Genomic DNA, 20,596 nt, shown 5'->3' with positions numbered 1-20,596 from the left:
ATTTTTTAAACTCCAATTTCTCGCAAATCTAAATATTCACTGCGTCCAATTCATCGCAAATTTAAATATTCATTGCATTCAGTGCAGAGTATTCCATTTTCATTTGCAAGGTCTCTCACTTTCTCTTTTGAGTTTTAATTCGCTAATAATGTACACAAAATGTAACAACATTATATATTGAATGAAAATGTTTGAAGTTACCCGTATAATTTTGAGAATGTGGAATAGCTATGAGGAAAAGAGTCTAGAGATGTTGGCATATTACTTTTAGAAATCCAGGAGAAAAACAAAAAAGTTACAGACAAGTGCTCGAAACTTGCACCTTAATCTCAATATCCAAATACAACTTCAATTGTGAGCCACACACACACACACTCTCTCTCTCTCTCTCTCTCTCTCTCTCTCTCTCACACACACACACACACACACACACACACAGACACACACACACACGCACACAGAGACACCAATACGCATTCGCGCACACACATAGTTACATATACACAGAAATGAAAGGCAATGAATTTTTGTGTGTGTGAGCCAGTGCGTGCGGGCGGGCGGGCGGGCGGGCGTGCGGGCGTGCGGGCGTGCGTGTCATATGTGTGTGTGTACTGTTCACTGACAAAACCTCGTGCTGCATCCTTTTTGTGAAATTTTGGCAGTGATCAGGTCGCGGTTTCAAAACGACGATATATTTTGACACAAATGAAATGTTAATTTTGAAGTGAAACTAACGGCATTTATGCAATCTTGAATGGTTTACAAACATCTTCCACGATCGTAATTCTTTCTAAAAATCACTGTGGATTAATACCAGCAATGACCATCTCAGGCTCTCCAATATTTTAATTTCCAAAGAGAAACAATCGAGAGCTGAGAGTGGGGATACAAATAATTCATAATTTCTCAAATTTTCTTTTTTATATCATATAAATATATTTATGGGGAACAAATTTTGAATAACGTAAATGCATGCCAGAGTAATAAAGAATCACGGAGAGTTATCTTTGGATGTGCTAGAGACAACAGCCAAATCGCCCTTAAATCATTTTTCCTCTGATAATATTAACCATTACAATCATGTTGTTTTACCGAAAATGCTTCTCCCATGGATTGTGCAAAAACCAGAATTGGCCAAAATAGGTCCGGATTGAAATGGTGAGGGAGTGGAGTGTAAAAATAGAGTTTTCAAAACTTTTTCTTACAAAGATGCAACCCTATCCGCATCATTTCGAAGGCTGTTATTTAAAAAACATGGGGAATATCCCCGAAAAACAAATTCCCACAGATTCCTTTATAATCGTAATCGTTGCCGTTTGAAAGGGATTTGTATGAATTTTCATTTAAAGATACCCGTCTTCCTGAAAGTTATGAGGAAAAAAATCAGATCATGTGAATATTCTGAAACACCACTCTCAACTCCCTTGCAAAAATTCTTTCTCATAAATACATATACACTCAGAAGCCACAACATCTAAGCGGTATTTGTAGAAAGTTTTGTTTAAAATATCCATTTTCAGGCTGTTATGAGGCAACAAATTCGGGAGCCTCTACATCCGTAGTAATGCTTTTTTATTTATACGATTTTTCATTTCATGTTTATTTCATTCATTGTTTGCAATGTCCTCCCCACTCTCTCTCTCTCTCTCTCACTCTCTCTCTCTCTCTCTCTCCCTCCCTCTCTCTCTCTCTCTCTCTCTCTCTCTCCCTCCCTCTCTCTCTCTCTCTCTCTCTCTCTCTCTCTCTCTCTCTCTCTCTCTCTCTCTCTCTCTCTCTCTCTCCTCTCTGACACACACCACACACACAATATTACTGGTGGGCTGCTGAATTGAAATCTTTATGATGCTTAGAGGGGAAGTTAAAACTTGACAAACTGTTTCTCCCTCTGTTGTTGGACTACCGTGATGTTTGTTTAAAAACATATTATGTCTGCGATAAAATGATGAAAGCAATAGTTACTAAACCAAGTGAGTACTATTATACACAGGAATAATTAGACGTAAAATATAAAAATTATAAGAAACAAGAACCAAATGTAAAAATTTTATCAAGTGGCTAGCAGAAAATCGCTTGGATGTCGGTCCTTCTGCTAGTTTATATAAAGATAGATAGATAGATAGATAGATAGATAGATAGATAGATAGATAGATAGATAGATAGATAGATAGATAGATAGACAGATAGATAGATGGATGGATGGATGGATGGATGGATGGATGGATGGATAGATGGATGGATAGATAGATAGATAGATAGATAGATAGATAGATAGATAGATAGATAGATAGATATGTTTCTTTATTAGCCACACAGGGCTCAACATAGAGGGGACAAAATACAAATGTAGAGTTTTTCTTTTCGAGGGGGGCGAAAACAAAGCAGAAAAAAAATCAAAGGTGGGGACAACGATGAAAAAAAATATCGCAAAACGTTTGGGGTATTTACAAAAAATACGAAATAATACAGAAAATTCCCAATAAATGGGGAGGTTATCCGTGGAAAGAAAAACCTACGAAAAGACCACGGAAACCTCGGTCCTTAGTGTCACAGTTTGTTGAATAAAATTTATTTTATATATGTAAGAAACGTAAGTAACTCTCTGTTTACAAAATTTTAAAACGTTTTATAGAATCATGGTCAAGGTGGCTTCGTCGGGTAGCGCCTCTCGGTAACACTGCCAGGCCAGGGATCTCTGGAAGTTGTCCATAGGTCCCGGCCCGAAAGTCGTCCTGAACAGGCGGGTCAGGTATTCCTCGTCGACGCCCAGGTTCGCCCCGAGATCGTCGTCGTACCTGCCCTCCACTAATCCCCTATAGAATGACTTCGTTGTGATGCAGCCGCTCAAGGTCGCCCCGGGACGGCAAAATTGTTGCAGAGCAACGCGACACTCACGGTGCCATTCGCCATTCCTCGGTCTCTTTTTGATCCACGACTGCAGCTCGGTCATGGAGACGAGCTGCGGGAAAGCGCGTCGCACAAACGGCGACCACACCTTCTCACCGTCGTCTACGTAGAGCCGGAGATGTCGCAGTTTCAGCGCATGTCTGCGCATCATCAACCACGGCATGCCCAGCCCTCCTTTCAGCGGGTGTTGGCAACAAACGGATCGCCTCACCATCGGAACGCTTCCTTTCCACAAAAAGCGGAAGAGGATGCGCTCCATTTCGGTGATGGCGCGATCGGGACAAGGCACGACGGTCAGGCAGTATTCGATGACGGACGCAATGTACGCGTTCGCCACCTCCGCCCGACCTTTTAGGGACAGCTTCCTCTCGGACCATTGCCGGCAGAGAATGGCCACCCTACTCGTTATCTCGTCCCAGTTTTTCTCCGTTTGCAGGTCCGGACCGAACCAGACTCCGAGCAACTTGACCGGACCGTCCGTCCAGCGTCCCACTACTGAGGCGCTGCCGGACGGTATGGGCTTGCTTCTCCAGGTGCCGAGCAGCAAACCCACCGACTTATCCCGGTTGATTTTCGCTCCCGTCACCGCTTCGTAGTCTTTCAGCGTCTCGCCGACAAGCTCGATGTGCTCGTGGCTAGACGCTATGACGGTGACGTCGTCCGCGTATGCCGACACGCTCGTCCCGCACCCCAGTTCTCGCGGGATGCCCCTCAGCGTCGCCAGCTTCCGCAGCAGTGGCTCGAGAGTCAATACGTACAGGAGCGGCGACAGGGGGCATCCCTGACGAACCGAACGTGCAATGTCGAAGGGTCCCGATAGACGTCCATTGACGCGAACAACGGAACGGATGCCTGTGTACAAGGCAGCCATCCAGCCGCGGAAAACGGGACCGAAGCCGGCCGCTTCGAGGACGGCCTCCAAGTATCGATGGTCTACCCTATCGAAAGCTTTGGATTGATCCAAATTGATCAGGGCCCCACCCATGCCAGGTTCCTTAACTACCCTCTCTATGATGTAGCGCATCAGATGGAAGTTGTCATGGATGCTCCGGTCCGGCACGGTGCACGTCTGCTCCGTGCCGACCAGTTTCTCGATGACAAGCGCCAACCGCTTGGCTAACACCTTGGCCAAAATTTTCATGTCTGCATTGAGCAGAGTGATGGGCCTAAAGTTATCTATGGCGTCCCCCTTGTTTGGATCTTTCTTCAGCAGCGTTACCGCTCCTCGGCTCACAAAACCGGGAATGCTCCCGTTCTGCTGCCAGTTGCAGTACACGGCCGCCAAGATGTCTCCAAACAAGTCTGGCATACAGTTGTAAAGCTCGTAGGGCAGACCATCCAAACCCGGAGATTTGTCTGTCGAGCAACCCGCCATCGCGTCCCTCACCTCCTCCGCCGTGATGACCCCTTCGCAGCACTCCGCCTCTCTTGCCGAGAGTCGTGGCAAGCTGTGCAGGTAGGCACTAAAGTCCACCCTGCCTTCTCACTCGCCACTCCTCCCGAACAGTCGGGCAAAATGCCGCTGAAACGCCTCGCACATCTTGCTCGGCTCGAGCAATTCGCGCCCCTGTTCGTCTACCAGAGACCGGATGGTGGCTCTGTTACCCCGCTGCGCCTCCGCCACCCGGGCCTCTCGTGCGGCTCCAACACCTTCATTCCTCAGAGCACGCATCCTTGCCCTGACAGCACACCCTTCGTGTTTAGCATTGAAGTGTTGGTCGAGGGCCAACCTCGCCGCTAAAACGTCGGATGCGATGCCTCTTCTAACTTTATCACTAGCTCCCCCTCTACTCTGTTCCTCTCTACAGCTAGTGCCCTGCTATACCTTATTGCTTCCGCCCTTACTGCTCTCTTGAGGGCAAACCACCATTTGTTGTTGACGATGGCTCCCGTCAAAGCCCTCTTTACTAACGTGCTAATCCGGTCTCTGAAAACTTGTCTCGACGGGAAAGACGCGTTTAGTTTCCAGTAACCGGGACCCTGCCTATGTGCCTTATCTAAGTCTAGCGTACACGTCACAAGTTTGTGATCCGTGTAGCTGACTATGTGGAACTGTGGACATCCTAAACTATCTCTATCTCTTGTCCTACACACTATCCTATCTAGATACGATCTCGACGACCCAATGCGGTTGCTCCAAGTCCACGTTGGCACATTTGGGTGGTCGAGTCGGTACCTGTCAGACAACTGGAAGCGTCTGAGCAGGTCTATGAGGCCTTTGCATCCCCTTCTAGTTTTGTCACTCCCCACGTAGTCTAGATGCGTGTCCAAGGTAGCATTCCAATCCCCCACTAAAAGTAAGGGACGAGACGTTCCCAGGAATACTTCTAGACGTCGAAAGAAGTCCGACCGACCTGTTAAAGGAGGCACATAAACTGCCAGCAACCGAAAAGCGCCTCCATCGCTGCCGTCCACATCTAGGACAACCAGTCTACCCTCCGGGTCCGTAAATATCGTCTTTACTTGGAGATTCAGACTCTTGCGAAAAAGAACCGCCGTGCCACTACCGCCCATCCTCGTCAGACAGGGAGAAAAATAAATGTTAAATTGTCCGCCAAACATGGACTTTAGGGCCCGCGGTTCATGGAGTCTGGTCTCACTAATGGCTATGATATCCAAATTGTGTGACTTGATGTCATTTAAGAGGTACCCTTGTTTCCAAGGTGACCCCAAGCCACGCACGTTCACGCAGCCAATCTTCACACAGCCAATCTTCACACAGCCAATCTTCACACAGCCAATCTTCACACATCCAATCTTCACCATGCTTTAAAGCACAAAACAAAAGAACAAAGTGTTACTTACCGTTAGAAAGTTTTGTTTCCTCCTTGGATTTTTCACCAAAAAGGCTATTGTACAATTTCTTGCACAAATATTTCTGGAATCCCCCTACCGAGTTGGGGTAGAGGGATTTTATTGTGTTGTGTAATGCTGGTGTTACATGAATAATTTTAATGTGTTTTGGCGGTGTTGTACGTGGGTGGTTGTTGGTTTTGATATCGTTATTTGTGATGTTTGTTTTAGAGTTGATGTAATTCTTCAACTCTGTGTTTGTACTGTCTATTGCTGTTAGCATTGTTTTTTTTTATATTACTATTGGTGTTAGTAGTATTTTCGGGAGATGTGAATCTCCCTGCTTTGTTTGTGTTTGCATTTTGTTTTGTTTTCTTCTTACTGCACTTCCTCTTTCCTTTCGTAGCTATTTTCCACTCCTCCCCACTCTCTTCATCGGATGATGGGAGATCTGAGGAGTCAGAAAGAGGTAACGGCAAATTTTGTGCGTCTGTGTGTGTTTCTGTGAGTGTTTGTGTTGCTGTTTTTATTGATGTTGGCTGCATGTTATTTGTGTGTGGTGTATGTGATATGGGGGAGGGAGAGGCAGTCTTGGAATTTTCTTTTTTTCTTCTGATTTTGCAGTTTCTGTTGTCTTTTCTGTTGTGGTTATTGCTGATATTTCTGTTGTTGTTTTTTGTGTTGCTGGTGGTGTTGGTAGTAAGGTTTTTCTGTTGGGGGTATTTGGTAGTTGCTTCTGCTGTTGTTGTTGTTGTTGTTGTTTTTGTTTAGCGGCCAGAGGGCAGTCCTTTTTCAGATGTGCTTCGCTGTTGCATAGGTAACAGCGAGGTCGCCTGCCCTCTACCACCACATACAGCTTGTGGTCCTCTGCCAATCTAATGTTTGGAGGAATTTTCTGTGAAGCCTCCTCCGTGATGTGGAGAAGGATTTCCAGATTTTTCCCTCCCCAGTTCTTTTCCTCTCCGACCGTAATCTCCAAAATATTTGCCTCCTCCATTTCCAGGCACACGGCCGATATCAGCCATTGGGTGTCCACCTCCGATGGCACATTTTTTATCATAACTTTGGTCACTCTCTGTCCTAGATAACTCGGTATCATTACCAAGTCATCTGTGCGGAGAGAGAGTGTCGAAAATTGTTTAGCTAAATTTTCATCCAGAAACCTTACTTGCACCGTTCCAAATTTCCTTCCCCAGGTGACATGATTCTGATAAGGCCAAATTTTTCTAAGACAAACTTCAATTTTATCTGTGCTAACATTTTCTACACGTCTGGTTTTTGTGTTTACCAGTTTATAAATGATGCACTTTTTGTTTTTCATTTCTATAATATCTTTTGGGATGTTTATTCTGACATCATCTCCTTCTTTCGTAAGAAGGGATTTTGTGTCTTTTATTTGTTTTTGTGTGAATGTCACTGTTGTTCTTTTTTCCTTTAGAGCATTTGCGAAATTTGTTTTTGTTGTGCTGGCGGACATGTTCTTCTGGATATTTTTGTTTACGTTGGTGTATGTACTGCCTGGTTCAAAGGTGGTGGTAGTGGCAGCAGAGTTTGTTGAACAGGTGATGGTGTCATTGCTGACGGCCGATAACTTTACGTCCTTGTTGTTGCTGTTGTTGTTGTTGTTGTCGTTGTTGTTGTTGTTGTTGTTGTTGTCATTGTTGTTGGTGGTGGTGATGATGGCGTCAGCAGCAATGGTGCTTACGTCAGAGACATTTGTGACGGTTTTTACGCATAGTTTTGTAACCTTGGTTACAGTCTTGTTTTTGTTGTTGGTGTTGGTGTTGGTGGTGGTGGTGGTGGTGGTGGTGGTGGTGGTGGTGAGAGGGCTGTTAGTAGCTGTAATCACCGTCTTTGTGACGTTTACAGCAACTGCGTTCCTGTCACTGTGTGAGCACGCGCTATTCTGTTCTTTTTTCTCTTCTGGCATCTGAAGCCTCGGGAAATGCTTGTCAAAAGAACAAGACAAGCGTTCCAAAATTATGTTTCTCGACATTTTTGAAATGTCAAGAAGGAAATTTTTGTATTTTGCTAGGGCCGAAACTGCCCCTGGGGGCCAATTCCTTCCCTTGAAAATACACACAAATGAAGCCTAGGTGCTTCGCAACAAAATTATTTAAAAATTCCAACAAAATGTGTACAATAAAAGGTCAAATAAAAGTTTACCTTCGCAGCCGATGTGACAGCACGTCCGTGAGAAGAGATAGATAGATAGATAGATAGATAGATAGATAGATAGATAGATAGATAGATAGATAGATAGATAGATAGATAGATAGATAGATAGCGAAAGCGGGAAATATTTGAAGGCTGCCATAAAAGTAAATGAAAACAGAACGGGTGCTCTAGAAATAAATGTTTTTTTATAAGATCAAAAATATAACTGGATTATAAGTGAGAGATAACATTTCAGTCAAAGCAACCGCCCTTTAGTTCCAGTCCAGCCTCTATGCAGCACAGAAACCTCACAATGTATCAAAGAAAAGGTTTGAAAATCACATCCATCTTGGCCAGCAATTCTAGCGAGTTAGAGGGCTAGATATCTTTAGTGGAAAATGTGCGCTATTCCTTCTTCATAATTTCTTGCAATCTTGATACTGATTAAAATTCGATTAAAAAAAAAAACTGCTAAGTGCGTAAGTGACCACATGTGCATTAGCCCCTCACACGTGTCAGGTTTCAACAAGGTCTGTTTGATAGTCTCGGAGGAGTTAAAGTAACAAATTCACAAACACACAAACTTGTCATTTATTATTATAGATATGTAGGTTTAAAAACAATGAGACAGCAAACGAAGGCAGTCTGAAATTTCTAGTATATTTTATAAGGACCATGGTAGCCTTACAGCTGTTTCAAATATATAAATAATATCTCATCATCAGAGACGATATAAGAGAGTTAAATAGAAAGGCATGGTAGATTCAATATATGAAGATATTGTGGAAAGGGAGTGTTATAGGAAGTATAAAGGGAAATATAACAGCATATATCTTTATCTTTATTTTCATTTTTAATTTTATTATTATTCTTTTTCTTTATTTTTATATTTGCTTTCATAGTTTTATTTGCATTTATACTTACTATATTTCTCTTCTTCTAAATTAACATTTTGTATTGATTTCTTCTATTTCCTTCTATTTATTATCTCTGATAATGGCATAACTTTTATATCTATGAAACAGGCAATCACTGTTCACAAAATATCCCAGAAATTTCACATTGCCTTGGTTATGTTTTCTCATTTTGCTTAAACTATACACGCTCATACTCGACCCTTGTTGGACACCTCACACCTGTTATCGAAACAGGAGTCTAACAGAAGTCTTCAGTGGCACTTGCATAGCCTTACCTGCCTTTTGTATGTTCCGGATACCAAATTTTCTCATATATATATATATATATATACAAATACATCTTAGTATGTATATATGTGTGTGTGTGTGTGTGTGTGTGTGTGTGTGTGTGTGTGTGTGTGTGTGTGTGTGTGTGTGTGTGTGTGTGTATACTTACATACTTATTATATATACATACATACTTATTATTTTTATTATTACATGAGTGAACGCCCTGCCTCCATTTCCAAGTAATTATATCTCTCTCACTCTATCTAACTATCTATCTATCTATCTATCTATCTCTTTATATATTTATATATATATGTGTGTGTGTGTGTGTGTGTGTGTGTGTGTGTGTGTGTGTGTGTGTGTGTGTGTGTGTGTGTGTGTGTGTGTGTGTGTGTGTGTGTGTGTGTGTGTGTGTGTGTGTGTGTATAAATTTAATTATATGTATTTCTTCTATCTTAATGAATAAAAATTCTTCGGATAGAATAAATGGGTTAATAGAAACCATTGTAGCAAAGAACACAAAATAACTGTGGCGTAGTTCCTGTTTATGAGGCAGAAACTCCTTGAAATTTTGGGTATTTGAGTATATTTAAAAATTTAAGGAATGGAGAAAACGCATGTTATAATTCCATACTTTATTCCTACATATGTTTCAAAGGATTACAACCTATGTGATCCATAGGGATCTGTGATGTTAAAATTGTAACCTTCTCTTCAGGGAATGCATGGGAATCATCTTAAACGTAAGACATTATGACCGAGTATGAAAACAATAGATAACCTAAAATATATCAGTAAATCCAGCAATCATCCAAATTCTATAACGAGAAATTTGGTCAAAAATATTTCACTTACACTAACCAATCTATCTACGAATGAATACATCTTCAATAAGGAGGCTGAATTTCACAATTTAGCTTTATTAAAAGCAGGTTGCAGAGAAAAGGTTAATTATATAGATCCTAATTATGAAACCGATCGGAGTAGTAATAATAACAATAATTTTAATAGCAATAGTAATATATATACAGTTTTTAATTTAAATAATAACAATAAATACGAAGATAACCTCAATCATAAATTCCTTAACGATAGCAACAAGCTTAACAGTTTTTCACGAAATAGGGGAAATAACCGTCAAATAAAACCTTGTCTCAATGATAATAATAAACTAAGACTATTTATAAACAATACTGCAAAACATTCTAAACCAGAACCTAATAAAAATGTCTGGGTAATTCTTCCTTTTAGTAAAAGTGTAAAATCAAACTTGGTATCCCAGTTCCAAAACGCTTTAAATAAGAACTTTCCTAAACATTCTCATTACTCCCAAGTCATAAACACACACAGGGTTAGATTCGGTTTCTCTAACATGAAGAACATCTCACAGATAATATCTGCACACAATATGAGGCTTTTGCATCCACTAGAGAGTTCAAACAGTAATATCATTGAACCAAACATTATTAACCCTTACCAAAATAACAATAATAACACTAATAATAATAATATAGGGAACAATAATAATAACACGATACATAATAGTAATAGTCACAACAACAAAATCATTATTTCAGAAGTTAATAGCAAAAGAATTAGTTTTTTAAGTGATAATGCGAAACTCAGAAACACTATCTACCAATGCCAAGTTAGTACTCCTACAAATACTCACTTTTGTGTAGGATCTTCCTCTTCACCATTATCCATTAGAATTTCTAACCATTTTTCATCCTCTAGAGATAGAAGCAAACGTAATACCACGAGCCTTAGCAAACTAATTTGGGATCTTAAAGATAATAACATTAAATTTAAACTAGACTGGATTATTCTTTCTATTTCTAAGCCATATGAAAAGGGTGGAAAATTTTGCCATCTTTGTGTTACCGAACTCCTCTTTATTTTATTTTCAAAGAATATTCTGGTAAATACTTTCATAGAACATTCTTACAGATGTAAACATTGGCAAAAACATACATTTTCAGCATTTAAATAACATTCACTGTTTTTATAAAACTCTATCATATTAACCCGTAATAAGTGAGTTCTTCAAATAGTTCTAATAAAACATATTATTAATTCCCTCAAAGGTTAGAAGATTAAAATTATTTACGATTCAAATTATTTATCTAAACTTTCGTAATTTATTAACCTAAATTAGAACATATTTTAAATCTTGATAAACTCTTGTAACAACCAACACATACAAAATTTATGTACGTATGAATATACCGGTATAGGTGTTTATATATACACGTATATCTGTGAGAGAAAATGTGTATGTGTGTGTCTGTGTATACGTATTCAGGATTTTGTATAAACTAGAGGTGTTTCTATTGATTTTTTTGTGTACATATACGCATTATCATTTATATTTTTACTTTTACCCTTATTTTTACTCTTATTTTTACTCTTATTACTATTATTTTTTTTAAATATATCAAGATGCATTTACGTATGATTTTTTGGGTGCATGTACATTTTTGTGCACAGATGTATTTATTTATACATAGGTTTATTTATACATTCATATATGAGTGTACTTGTGAATAAGTATGGGAGCGTATTTGTGTAGATGTATTTTTTATTAAAAAAATATATGTCTATATTTAGATGTATGTGTGTGTGTAAATGTACATGTGTGTATATGATTGTGTATACAAGTATATGTGAGTGTGTATGTCCAAATGTGTATGTATATGTATGTATGTATATGTATATATATGTGTGTGTCTGTGTGTATATATATATATATATATGTGTGTGTGTGCGTGTGTGTGTGTGTGTGTGTGTGTGTGTGTGAGTGTGTCTGTGTGTATGTATGTGTATATATGTATACTTGTGTGGGTGTGTGTATGTATGTTTGTAAGTATATTTGTGTGTGTATGTGTACATATCTATGTATATGTATGTATATATAAATGTGTATGTATATGTATATGCGTATCTGTTTATTTGGTTATAGGCGTAGATGTTTATGTATGTGTATGTGTATGTGTCTATTTCTATTTACACATATATATATATATATATATATATATATATATGTATATATGTGTGTATGGGGACATGCACACATATGTGTATGTTTGTATATGCGTAGGTACGTATGTGCATATGTGTAAATGTGGGCGTATGTGTGTATGTGTGTATATATATATATATATATACACATATATATGTATATATATGTGTATATATATATATATGTAATTTTGTATGCATGGATGTATATACATTTATATGTATGTGTTGTCCAACCCACTATCCGTTAGCGTCCAGTTCTCTAACGGTTTTTTTCAAATGAATCACGTCATAACCTTATCCATCTATTGTTTTCATACTCGGTCATAATGTCTTACGTTTAAGATGATTCCCATACATTCCCTGAAGAGAAGGTTACAATTTTAACATGACAGATCCCTATGGATCACATAGGTTGTAATCCTTTGAAACATATGTAGGAATAAAGTATGCAATTATAACATGCGTTTTCTCCATTCCTTAAATTTTTATATACATATATATATATATATATATATATATATATATATATATATATATATATATATATATATATATATATATATATATATATATATATGAGAAAGGAGGGAGAGAGAGAACTACCAGATGAAATTGTGTGTATATTTATATAGAAAACATTTTGCAGTGCTCGAAAGATTGCGACATACAATTTTAAATATGTCACCAGGACCGATTCAGCGAGGTAAAGGGTGGCTCTAAAGGGAATCAATATGAGCAGATATGGAGATAATCATGAAAATAAACAGGAAAATAACTCCTTGCTTTTGAACGAATTTCTCACAACAAATACAGAAAACTGATACTTACACGCGAATTAAACACCAGTCCTTTGTATATCAGATACAAGCAATACAGTGCAGTCATTATTCCCATAATAGTCTGTAGTATGTAGCCTTTCTCATAGACTAATTCATTTGCTATTTCATAAAATATAATACAGCAGATAATAAGGAAGAGTAATACAGTCGTGCCATTGCAAAACTGAAACACCGAGTTCATGCCTTTTGTCAATAGGCTCAGTCTAGTATGTTGGTTAATTATTTCATCTAATTTTTCATTGAGATTTATGCGTCCCTGAAAGATTTCTCGTTTGGAATCTTGAATATCCGGTATTGTCTTTCTAACCGTCTCTGATAAATACTCAAATTCTTCTATGAAAATTGATGTTAATGCTTCATACAATTTCTGTAATGGCAAACACAGCATAGAATTCCATATCTCCATCGTGAAATTCAGTATTAGCATAAACGCAAACAACTTATTGTCTCGTGATAATGGAAAAGCTAAGACCTCCATAAAATATTCCGGATCACTTAAAATTATCGGTAAAATAATTTGGAATATAGCGGACATGACAAAATTAGTACATGCATTGATCACAATATTTGATACACCATATTTGTTGTACCTCTTCATTAATATATTACTTGGGCATATCGGAATATAAGTTTGAATATCATCGCTTAAAGCGTTCACGTGAGTTCGTTTCCAGGTATAGATCAATGTAAATATACCTGGGATCATCTTCATCATCAGCATAAAACATTTTCCTAAAATATATTCAGTATTCTTTGATGTATAACTTGCTACCATAAACCATATGAAACGTAAAATATCAAACGCTGGGATTAAATAGATTATAGGGAGGAGGCATAAATACAGAAATCGTGTTTTCACATCAGATTTTTTCCAAATTTCTAAACTCATTTTAGAAGGAATGGAACATACAATTGCAAGACGTCTGAGTTTCTCCAGGTATTCCTTCAAAGGGCAATATTTTACGGTATTTTGAGAGTCGTCGTTCGTTCTCATATGAACTGAATGTGATTCCGGAATTTTGGGGCCCGATTTAGATGCTTCCATGAGTTTCTTAGTTTGTTGATATAACTTGGTATGATATTAGAAAAATTTCTCTCACTGGCTATTTGCTTCTTTGTAATGTGTTGTGAACTCTTCTCTGCTACATTCATTAATACTAGTGAGTGGATGCACAATTACCATGAATTATAACCACACCTTTATTTATTCTAACACATTCGATCTATGCAGATCATTTCTATTAACTACTGTTTACTCTAAAGTAAACCTGAATGTGGGATCGATATTATCTGTTTCCTTACATCCTGTCTTATCAACTATGTTTCTTTCAGTTAGTGAAACATTTACAATTTCCTTGTTAAGTCTTACCGACGCTTAAGGGTCGGTTTCCCGGATTCATTTGAAAATATATTAAAACTACGTAAACCCTGTGCATTTATCTTTCTTTCTTTCTTCATATATATATATATATATATATATATATATATATATATATATATATATATATATATATATATATATATATATATATATATTTTCATTTCAAAGTTTCAGCTCTGAGCTGCGGCCATGCTGATGCACCACCGTGTTGCTACACTGTTATTATAGGGAGCCTCTTACAATATGTGGCACTTGGTGAAGAATGGAGTTTGATTTAGCAACTCTCATTTGCACCTCCTGCCGCGAGGTAGGTTCATCTGGGACTCTCGATAGGAAGAGGTCCAGCTTTGATTTAAAAACTCCTACATCTACTTTGTGCAGATTCCTCAGGCTCTTTGGGAGAATATTAAAAAGCTGTGGGCCCCTGAATCCCAAGCTGTTGCAGTAACTGGTCCTGAAGCGCGATGGCATTGCTGGGATCTTTGGCACTATGCAGTGCCGTCCCGTTCTGGCATTGGTGTAGCTTTCAATGCCAAAATTTGGCACAATTCCTTCCAGGATCTTCCAGATGTATATTACTGCATACCTCTCCCGCCTTCTCTCCAGGGAGTAGAGTCTTAGCTGTTTCAGCCTTTCCCAGTAGCTGAGCAGTTGCAAAGAGACAATCTTCTTTGTGAATCTCCTCTGGATTGCTTCAAGGTCTGCTGTTAATTTCAGACTGGTGGGTGACCACAGCTGTGAGCAGTAATCCAGGCGGCTGAGGACGAATGTCCTCCAGAGGATCATCATGGTTTCCTTATCTCTGGTTCTGAATGTTCTCAGGATCCATCCAGCCAATCGTCTGCACTTTGTTGCCATTCTGGTAATGTGCACTTGGAAAGAGGTATCATCACTCATGTCGATACCCAGGTCTCTCACTGATTTAGGCTCTGGGATTGAAATTCCCTGTGGACCAGTGTACTCTGTAAGTTTCATATTCAGTTTTGGACGTTGGTAGCGCAGGGCTTGGAATTTTTCAGCATTAAACTGCATATTATTGTCCTCAGCCCATCTGTAAACTGAGTCCAATTCCTGCTGCAGGTGTGCAACATCACAGGAGTTCTGTATTTTCTGCGAGACTTTTGTATCGTCTGCGTAGCTTGCAAGAGTGGCTATCCGGGTACTTGAAGGCATATCTGAGAGAGCGACTATAAAAAGCAATGGTCCCAAGACAGTGCCCTGTGGAACACCGCTCATTATTTGTGTTCTCATAGAGGTGGCTCCTTTAGCCACTACTGCCTGACTTCTATCTTTCAGAAAGTCATGTAACCACTCTCCAAGTTTTCCAGCTATGCCAAGATCACGCAGTTTGTGGCATATCACACCATGATCCACTTTGTCAAAAGCTTTTGCAAAATCAAGGTATATTACGTCCACATTTGAGTTGTTGAGTAACTGCCTCAACACCCAGTCATAATGTTGTAAGAGCTGGGTCAAGCAGCTCCTACCTGGTCGAAAGCCATGTTGGGTATCACTCAGCAATTTATTTTCTTCAAGGAAAGCGATCAGTTTTCCTCTGATTATCCTTTCCATGACTTTGCTGATGTGTGAAGTCAGAGAGATAGGCCTATAGTTTTTGGCATCTGCTCTGCTTCCCCCTTTATGGATTGGGCATATTATTCCCTCCTTCAGCTTGCTTGGCAGTCTTCCGTTTGCGAGAAAGCTCTGGAAGAGGATCTGGAGGGGTTTTGCCAGGGCATGCTTACACGATTTAAGGAGGATTGCTGGGAAACCATCAGGGCCAGCAGTTGAGTTTGTGTCCACTTCATGTATAGCTAGTAGTACATCTTCTTCGCTAATGTTGATGTATTCCATCGTAACTGCCTCACTGGTTATAGGGGAGGTAGCAAAGAAGTCCACTGGTTTGTTCACTTGTCTGTGCTCCAATGGAGTGGTGAAGACACTTTTGAATTGCTCATTCAGTACCTCACTGATCCTAGTTGGACTGTCTGTGAGGGAGCCATCCTTTTCGAAGAGGGGTCCAATCTTGCAGCGTACTGAGGCTGTTTCTTTTGCGTAATGAAAGAAGGCCTTTGGGTTTGACTTAATGTTTTTTATAACCCAGGCTTCTTTGTCTGCTCTCTCCTTCACATAGGATTGTTGCAGCCTTTTTTCGATCTCCATCAGTGTCGTTTTTAGGCGGGACCTTTGGCCATTCTTGGGATGCTGGTTGAGTCGATTTGCAACTTTTGTCCGTCGTCTCATGAGGATCTTCCTCTCCCTTGGAATCTTGTTCCTATTTGTTTTGGCCTTGTGCTCTGGGACATATTTCTGGCTTATGGCTTGCACAATAGACATGAAACATTCTAGTTTCATGTCAATGTCTGGTGTGGAGAGACATTTTGGCCAATCCTCTCTGAGGATCTCTTTCTGAATCGATTTCCAGTCCGCTTTGTGGAAGTTCAGATTGGAGAGATTTTGGGTGCTTCCTTTAGGCTGTATGTCTCTGGTTTCTTTTGGCCCAAACATAGACAGCTCTATTATGTTGTGATCCGAAACTAATGTCGGCGTCACTTTCACATCATGAATGATGTCCGTATTATTCGTGAAGCAGAGATCTAGAATGTTATTCGCTCTAGTTGGTCTGAGAACAGTTTGCTCCATGAATAGGGCATTGGTGAGGTTGAGCAGGCATTCCACCTGTGCTTGCTTGCGATAAGTCATTCCTGAGAGTATGAGAACTTCGGGCCATTTGACGTTGGGGAAGTTGAAATCACCCATAAGAAATATGGTCACATGGTGTTCCAGTTTCATGAGGATTTCTTTAATTCTAGCGAGGCAATCTTCAAATTTGCCTATGTGGTTTGGAGCATCCGGTGTATATATATATATATATATATATATATATATATATATATATATATATATATATATATATATATATATATATATATATATATATATATATATATATATGTATGTATATATATATATATGTATATATATATGTATGTATATATATATGGTATAACGACGAAGTATGCTTACTAGTTACGTATGTAACAATTTCTAAAAGTACTAAGAGAAAGATGTTATTAAAGAGTTGACCGTCTGGAAATATTTTTATAAATTCATGTTCTAAGAAATTTTTATAATTTGGATTTCTCAAGTTTATTGAATTTTTTAAACTCCAATTTCTCGCAAATCTAAATATTCACTGCGTCCAATTCATCGCAAATTTAAATATTCATTGCATTCAGTGCAGAGTATTCTATTTTCATTTGCAAGGTCTCTCACTTTCTCTTTTGAGTTTTAATTCGCTAATAATGTACACAAAATGTAACAACATTATATATTGAATGAAAATTTTTGAAGTTACCCGTATAATTTTGAGAATGTGGAATAGCTATGAGGAAAAGAGTCTAGAGATGTTGGCATATTACTTTTGGAAATCCAGGAGAAAAACAAAAAAGTTACAGACAAGTGCTCGAAACTTGCACCTTAATCTCAATATCCAAATACAACTTCAATTGTGAGCCACACACACACTCTCTCTCTCTCTCTCTCTCTCTCTCTCTCTCTCACACACACACACACACACACACACACACAGACACACACACACACGCACACAGAGACACCAATACGCACTCGCGCACACACATAGTTACATATACACAGAAATGAAAGGCAATGAATTTTTGTGTGTGAGCCAGTGCGTGCGGGCGTGCGGGCGTGCGGGCGTGCGTGCGGGCGTGCGGGCGTGCGTGCGGGCGTGCGGGCGTGCGTGTCATATGTGTGTGTGTACTGTTCATTGACAAAACCTCGTGCTGCATCCTTTTTGTGAAATTTTGGCAGTGATCAGGTCGCGGTTTCAAAACGACGATATATTTTGACACAAATGAAATGTTAATTTTGAAGTGAAACTAACGGCATTTATGCAATCTTGAATGGTTTACAAACATCTTCCACGATCGTAATTCTTTCTAAAAATCACTGTGGATTAATACCAGCAATGACCATCTCAGGCTCTCCAATATTTTAATTTCCAAAGAGAAACAATCGAGAGCTGAGAGTGGGGATACAAATAATTCATAATTTCTCAAATTTTCTTTTTTATATCATATAAATATATTTATGGGGAACAAATTTTGAATAACGTAAATGCATGCCAGAGTAATAAAGAATCACGGAGAGTTATCTTTGGATGTGCTAGAGACAACAGCCAAATCGCCCTTAAATCATTTTTCCTCTGATAATATTAACCATTACAATCATGTTGTTTTACCGAAAATGCTTCTCCCATGGATTGTTCAAAAACCAGAATTGGCCAAAATAGGTCCGGATTGAAATGGTGAGGGAGTGGAGTGTAAAAATAGAGTTTTCAAAACTTTTTCTTACAAAGATGCAACCCTATCCGCATCATTTCGAAGGCTGTTATTTAAAAAACATGGGGAATATCCCCGAAAAACAAATTCCCACAGATTCCTTTATAATCGTAATCGTTGCCGTTTGAAAGGGATTTGTATGAATTTTCATTTAAAGATACCCGTCTTCCTGAAAGTTATGAGGAAAAAAATCAGATCATGTGAATATTCTGAAACACCACTCTCAACTCCCTTGCAAAAATTCTTTCTCATAAATACATATACACTCAGAAGCCACAACATCTAAGCGGTATTTGTAGAAAGTTTTGTTTAAAATATCCATTTTCAGGCTGTTATGAGGCAACAAATTCGGGAGCCTCTACATCCGTAGTAATGCTTTTTTATTTATACGATTTTTCATTTCATGTTTATTTCATTCATTGTTTGCAATATCCTCCCTACTCTCTCTCTCTCTCTCTCTCTCTCTCTCTCTCTCTCTCTCTCTCTCTCTCCCTCCCTCTCTCTCTCTCTCTCTCCCTCCCTCTCTCTCTCTCTCTCTCTCTCTCTCTCTCTCTCTCTCTCTCTCTCCCTCTCTGACACACACCACACACACAATATTACTGGTGGGCTGCTGAATTGAAATCTTTATGATGCTTAGAGGGGAAGTTAAAACTTGACAAACTGTTTCTCCCTCTGTTGTTGGACTACCGTGATGTTTGTTTAAAAACATATTATGTCTGCGATAAAATGATGAAAGCAATAGTTACTAAACCAAGTGAGTACTATTATACACAGGAATAATTAGACGTAAAATATAAAAATTATAAGAAACAAGAACCAAATGTAAAAATTTTATCAAGTGGCTAGCAGAAAATCGCTTGGATGTCGGTCCTTCTGCTAGTTTATATAAAGATAGATAGATAGATAGATAGATAGATAGATAGATAGATAGATAGATAGATGGATGGATGGATGGATGGATGGATGGATGGATGGATGGATGGATAGATAGATAGATAGATAGATAGATAGATAGATAGATAGATAGATAGATAGATATGTTTCTTTATTAGCCACACAGGGCTCAACATAGAGGGGACAAAATACAAATGTAGAGTTTTTCTTTTCGAGGGGGGCGAAAACAAAGCAGAAAAAAAATCAAAGGTGGGGACAACGATGAAAAAAAACATCGCAAAACGTTTGGGGTATTTACAAAAAATACGAAATAATACAGAAAATTCCCAATAAATGGGGAGGTTATCCGTGGAAACAAAAACCTACGAAAAGACCACGGAAACCTCGGTCCTTAGTGTCACAGTTTGTTAAATAAAATTTATTTTATATATGTAAGAAACGTAAGTAACTCTCTGTTTACAAAATTTTAAAACGTTTTATAGAATCATGGTCAAGGTGGCTTCGTCATTTATACGTGCCATTCTTGCTACATGTATCCATCTTTTTTCGAAACATTTGCTAGACAACACTTGCCTCTCTACTCTCACCTTCCTTTTCAAGTGATACTTGAAAAAGTTGATGAGAGATTGACCAGAGAGGAAAGTATTTGTCTCTAATCCTTTCAGACGCGTCCACCAGATGCATTCTTTCGCCATAGCCACAAGTACGATAAATACAGCTCTTCCTTCCCGTTTAAAGGAAGAAGGTGTGACGATATTGACGATAGACTCGGTTGATAAACCGACTCGTCCCACACGCGACAGCAGTCGTTCGACATAAGCCCACAGCTCCGAAATGGTTGGACACTGCACGAGTGCGTGCAGAACGGTTTCATCGCTCTGACCACATCTCGGGCAGGTCGGCCCCGCATTTCGCGAGCCGTGTCTATAGAGCGCCTCTCGGTAACACTCGGTAACACGGGTAGCGCCTCTCGGTAACACTGCCAGGCCAGGGATCTCTGGAAGTTGTCCATAGGTCCCGGCCCGAAAGTCGTCCTGAACAGGCGGGTCA

At 39.1% G+C, this 20,596-nt stretch overlaps 1 protein-coding gene across 3 annotated transcripts in view; it reads right to left on the bottom strand.

Annotated features, from left to right (window-relative positions):
- The window catches only part of LOC106880487 (uncharacterized), a 127,472-nt gene that overhangs the window by 58,745 nt on the left and 48,131 nt on the right, over positions 1–20,596 (bottom strand). The window contains exon 1 of one of the 3 annotated variants that reach the window (XM_089356049.1): positions 12,894–13,994. The exons of the other annotated variants lie outside the window; for them this stretch is intronic. Coding sequence (XP_089212175.1) covers positions 12,894–13,949 — 1,056 coding nt within the window. The 5' untranslated portion in view covers positions 13,950–13,994. Of the gene's footprint in view, positions 1–12,893; positions 13,995–20,596 lie in introns of those variants that run through there. 3 annotated transcript variants of the gene reach the window in all.

This window comes from Octopus bimaculoides, chromosome 8, assembly GCF_046866305.1.
Source record: "Octopus bimaculoides isolate indiv1 chromosome 8, ASM4686630v1, whole genome shotgun sequence".
In the NCBI taxonomy this organism is placed as follows: domain Eukaryota; kingdom Metazoa; phylum Mollusca; class Cephalopoda; order Octopoda; family Octopodidae; genus Octopus; species Octopus bimaculoides.
Note: the sequence above shows the minus strand (reverse complement) of the source record. Positions and strands in the feature narration are given on the sequence as shown.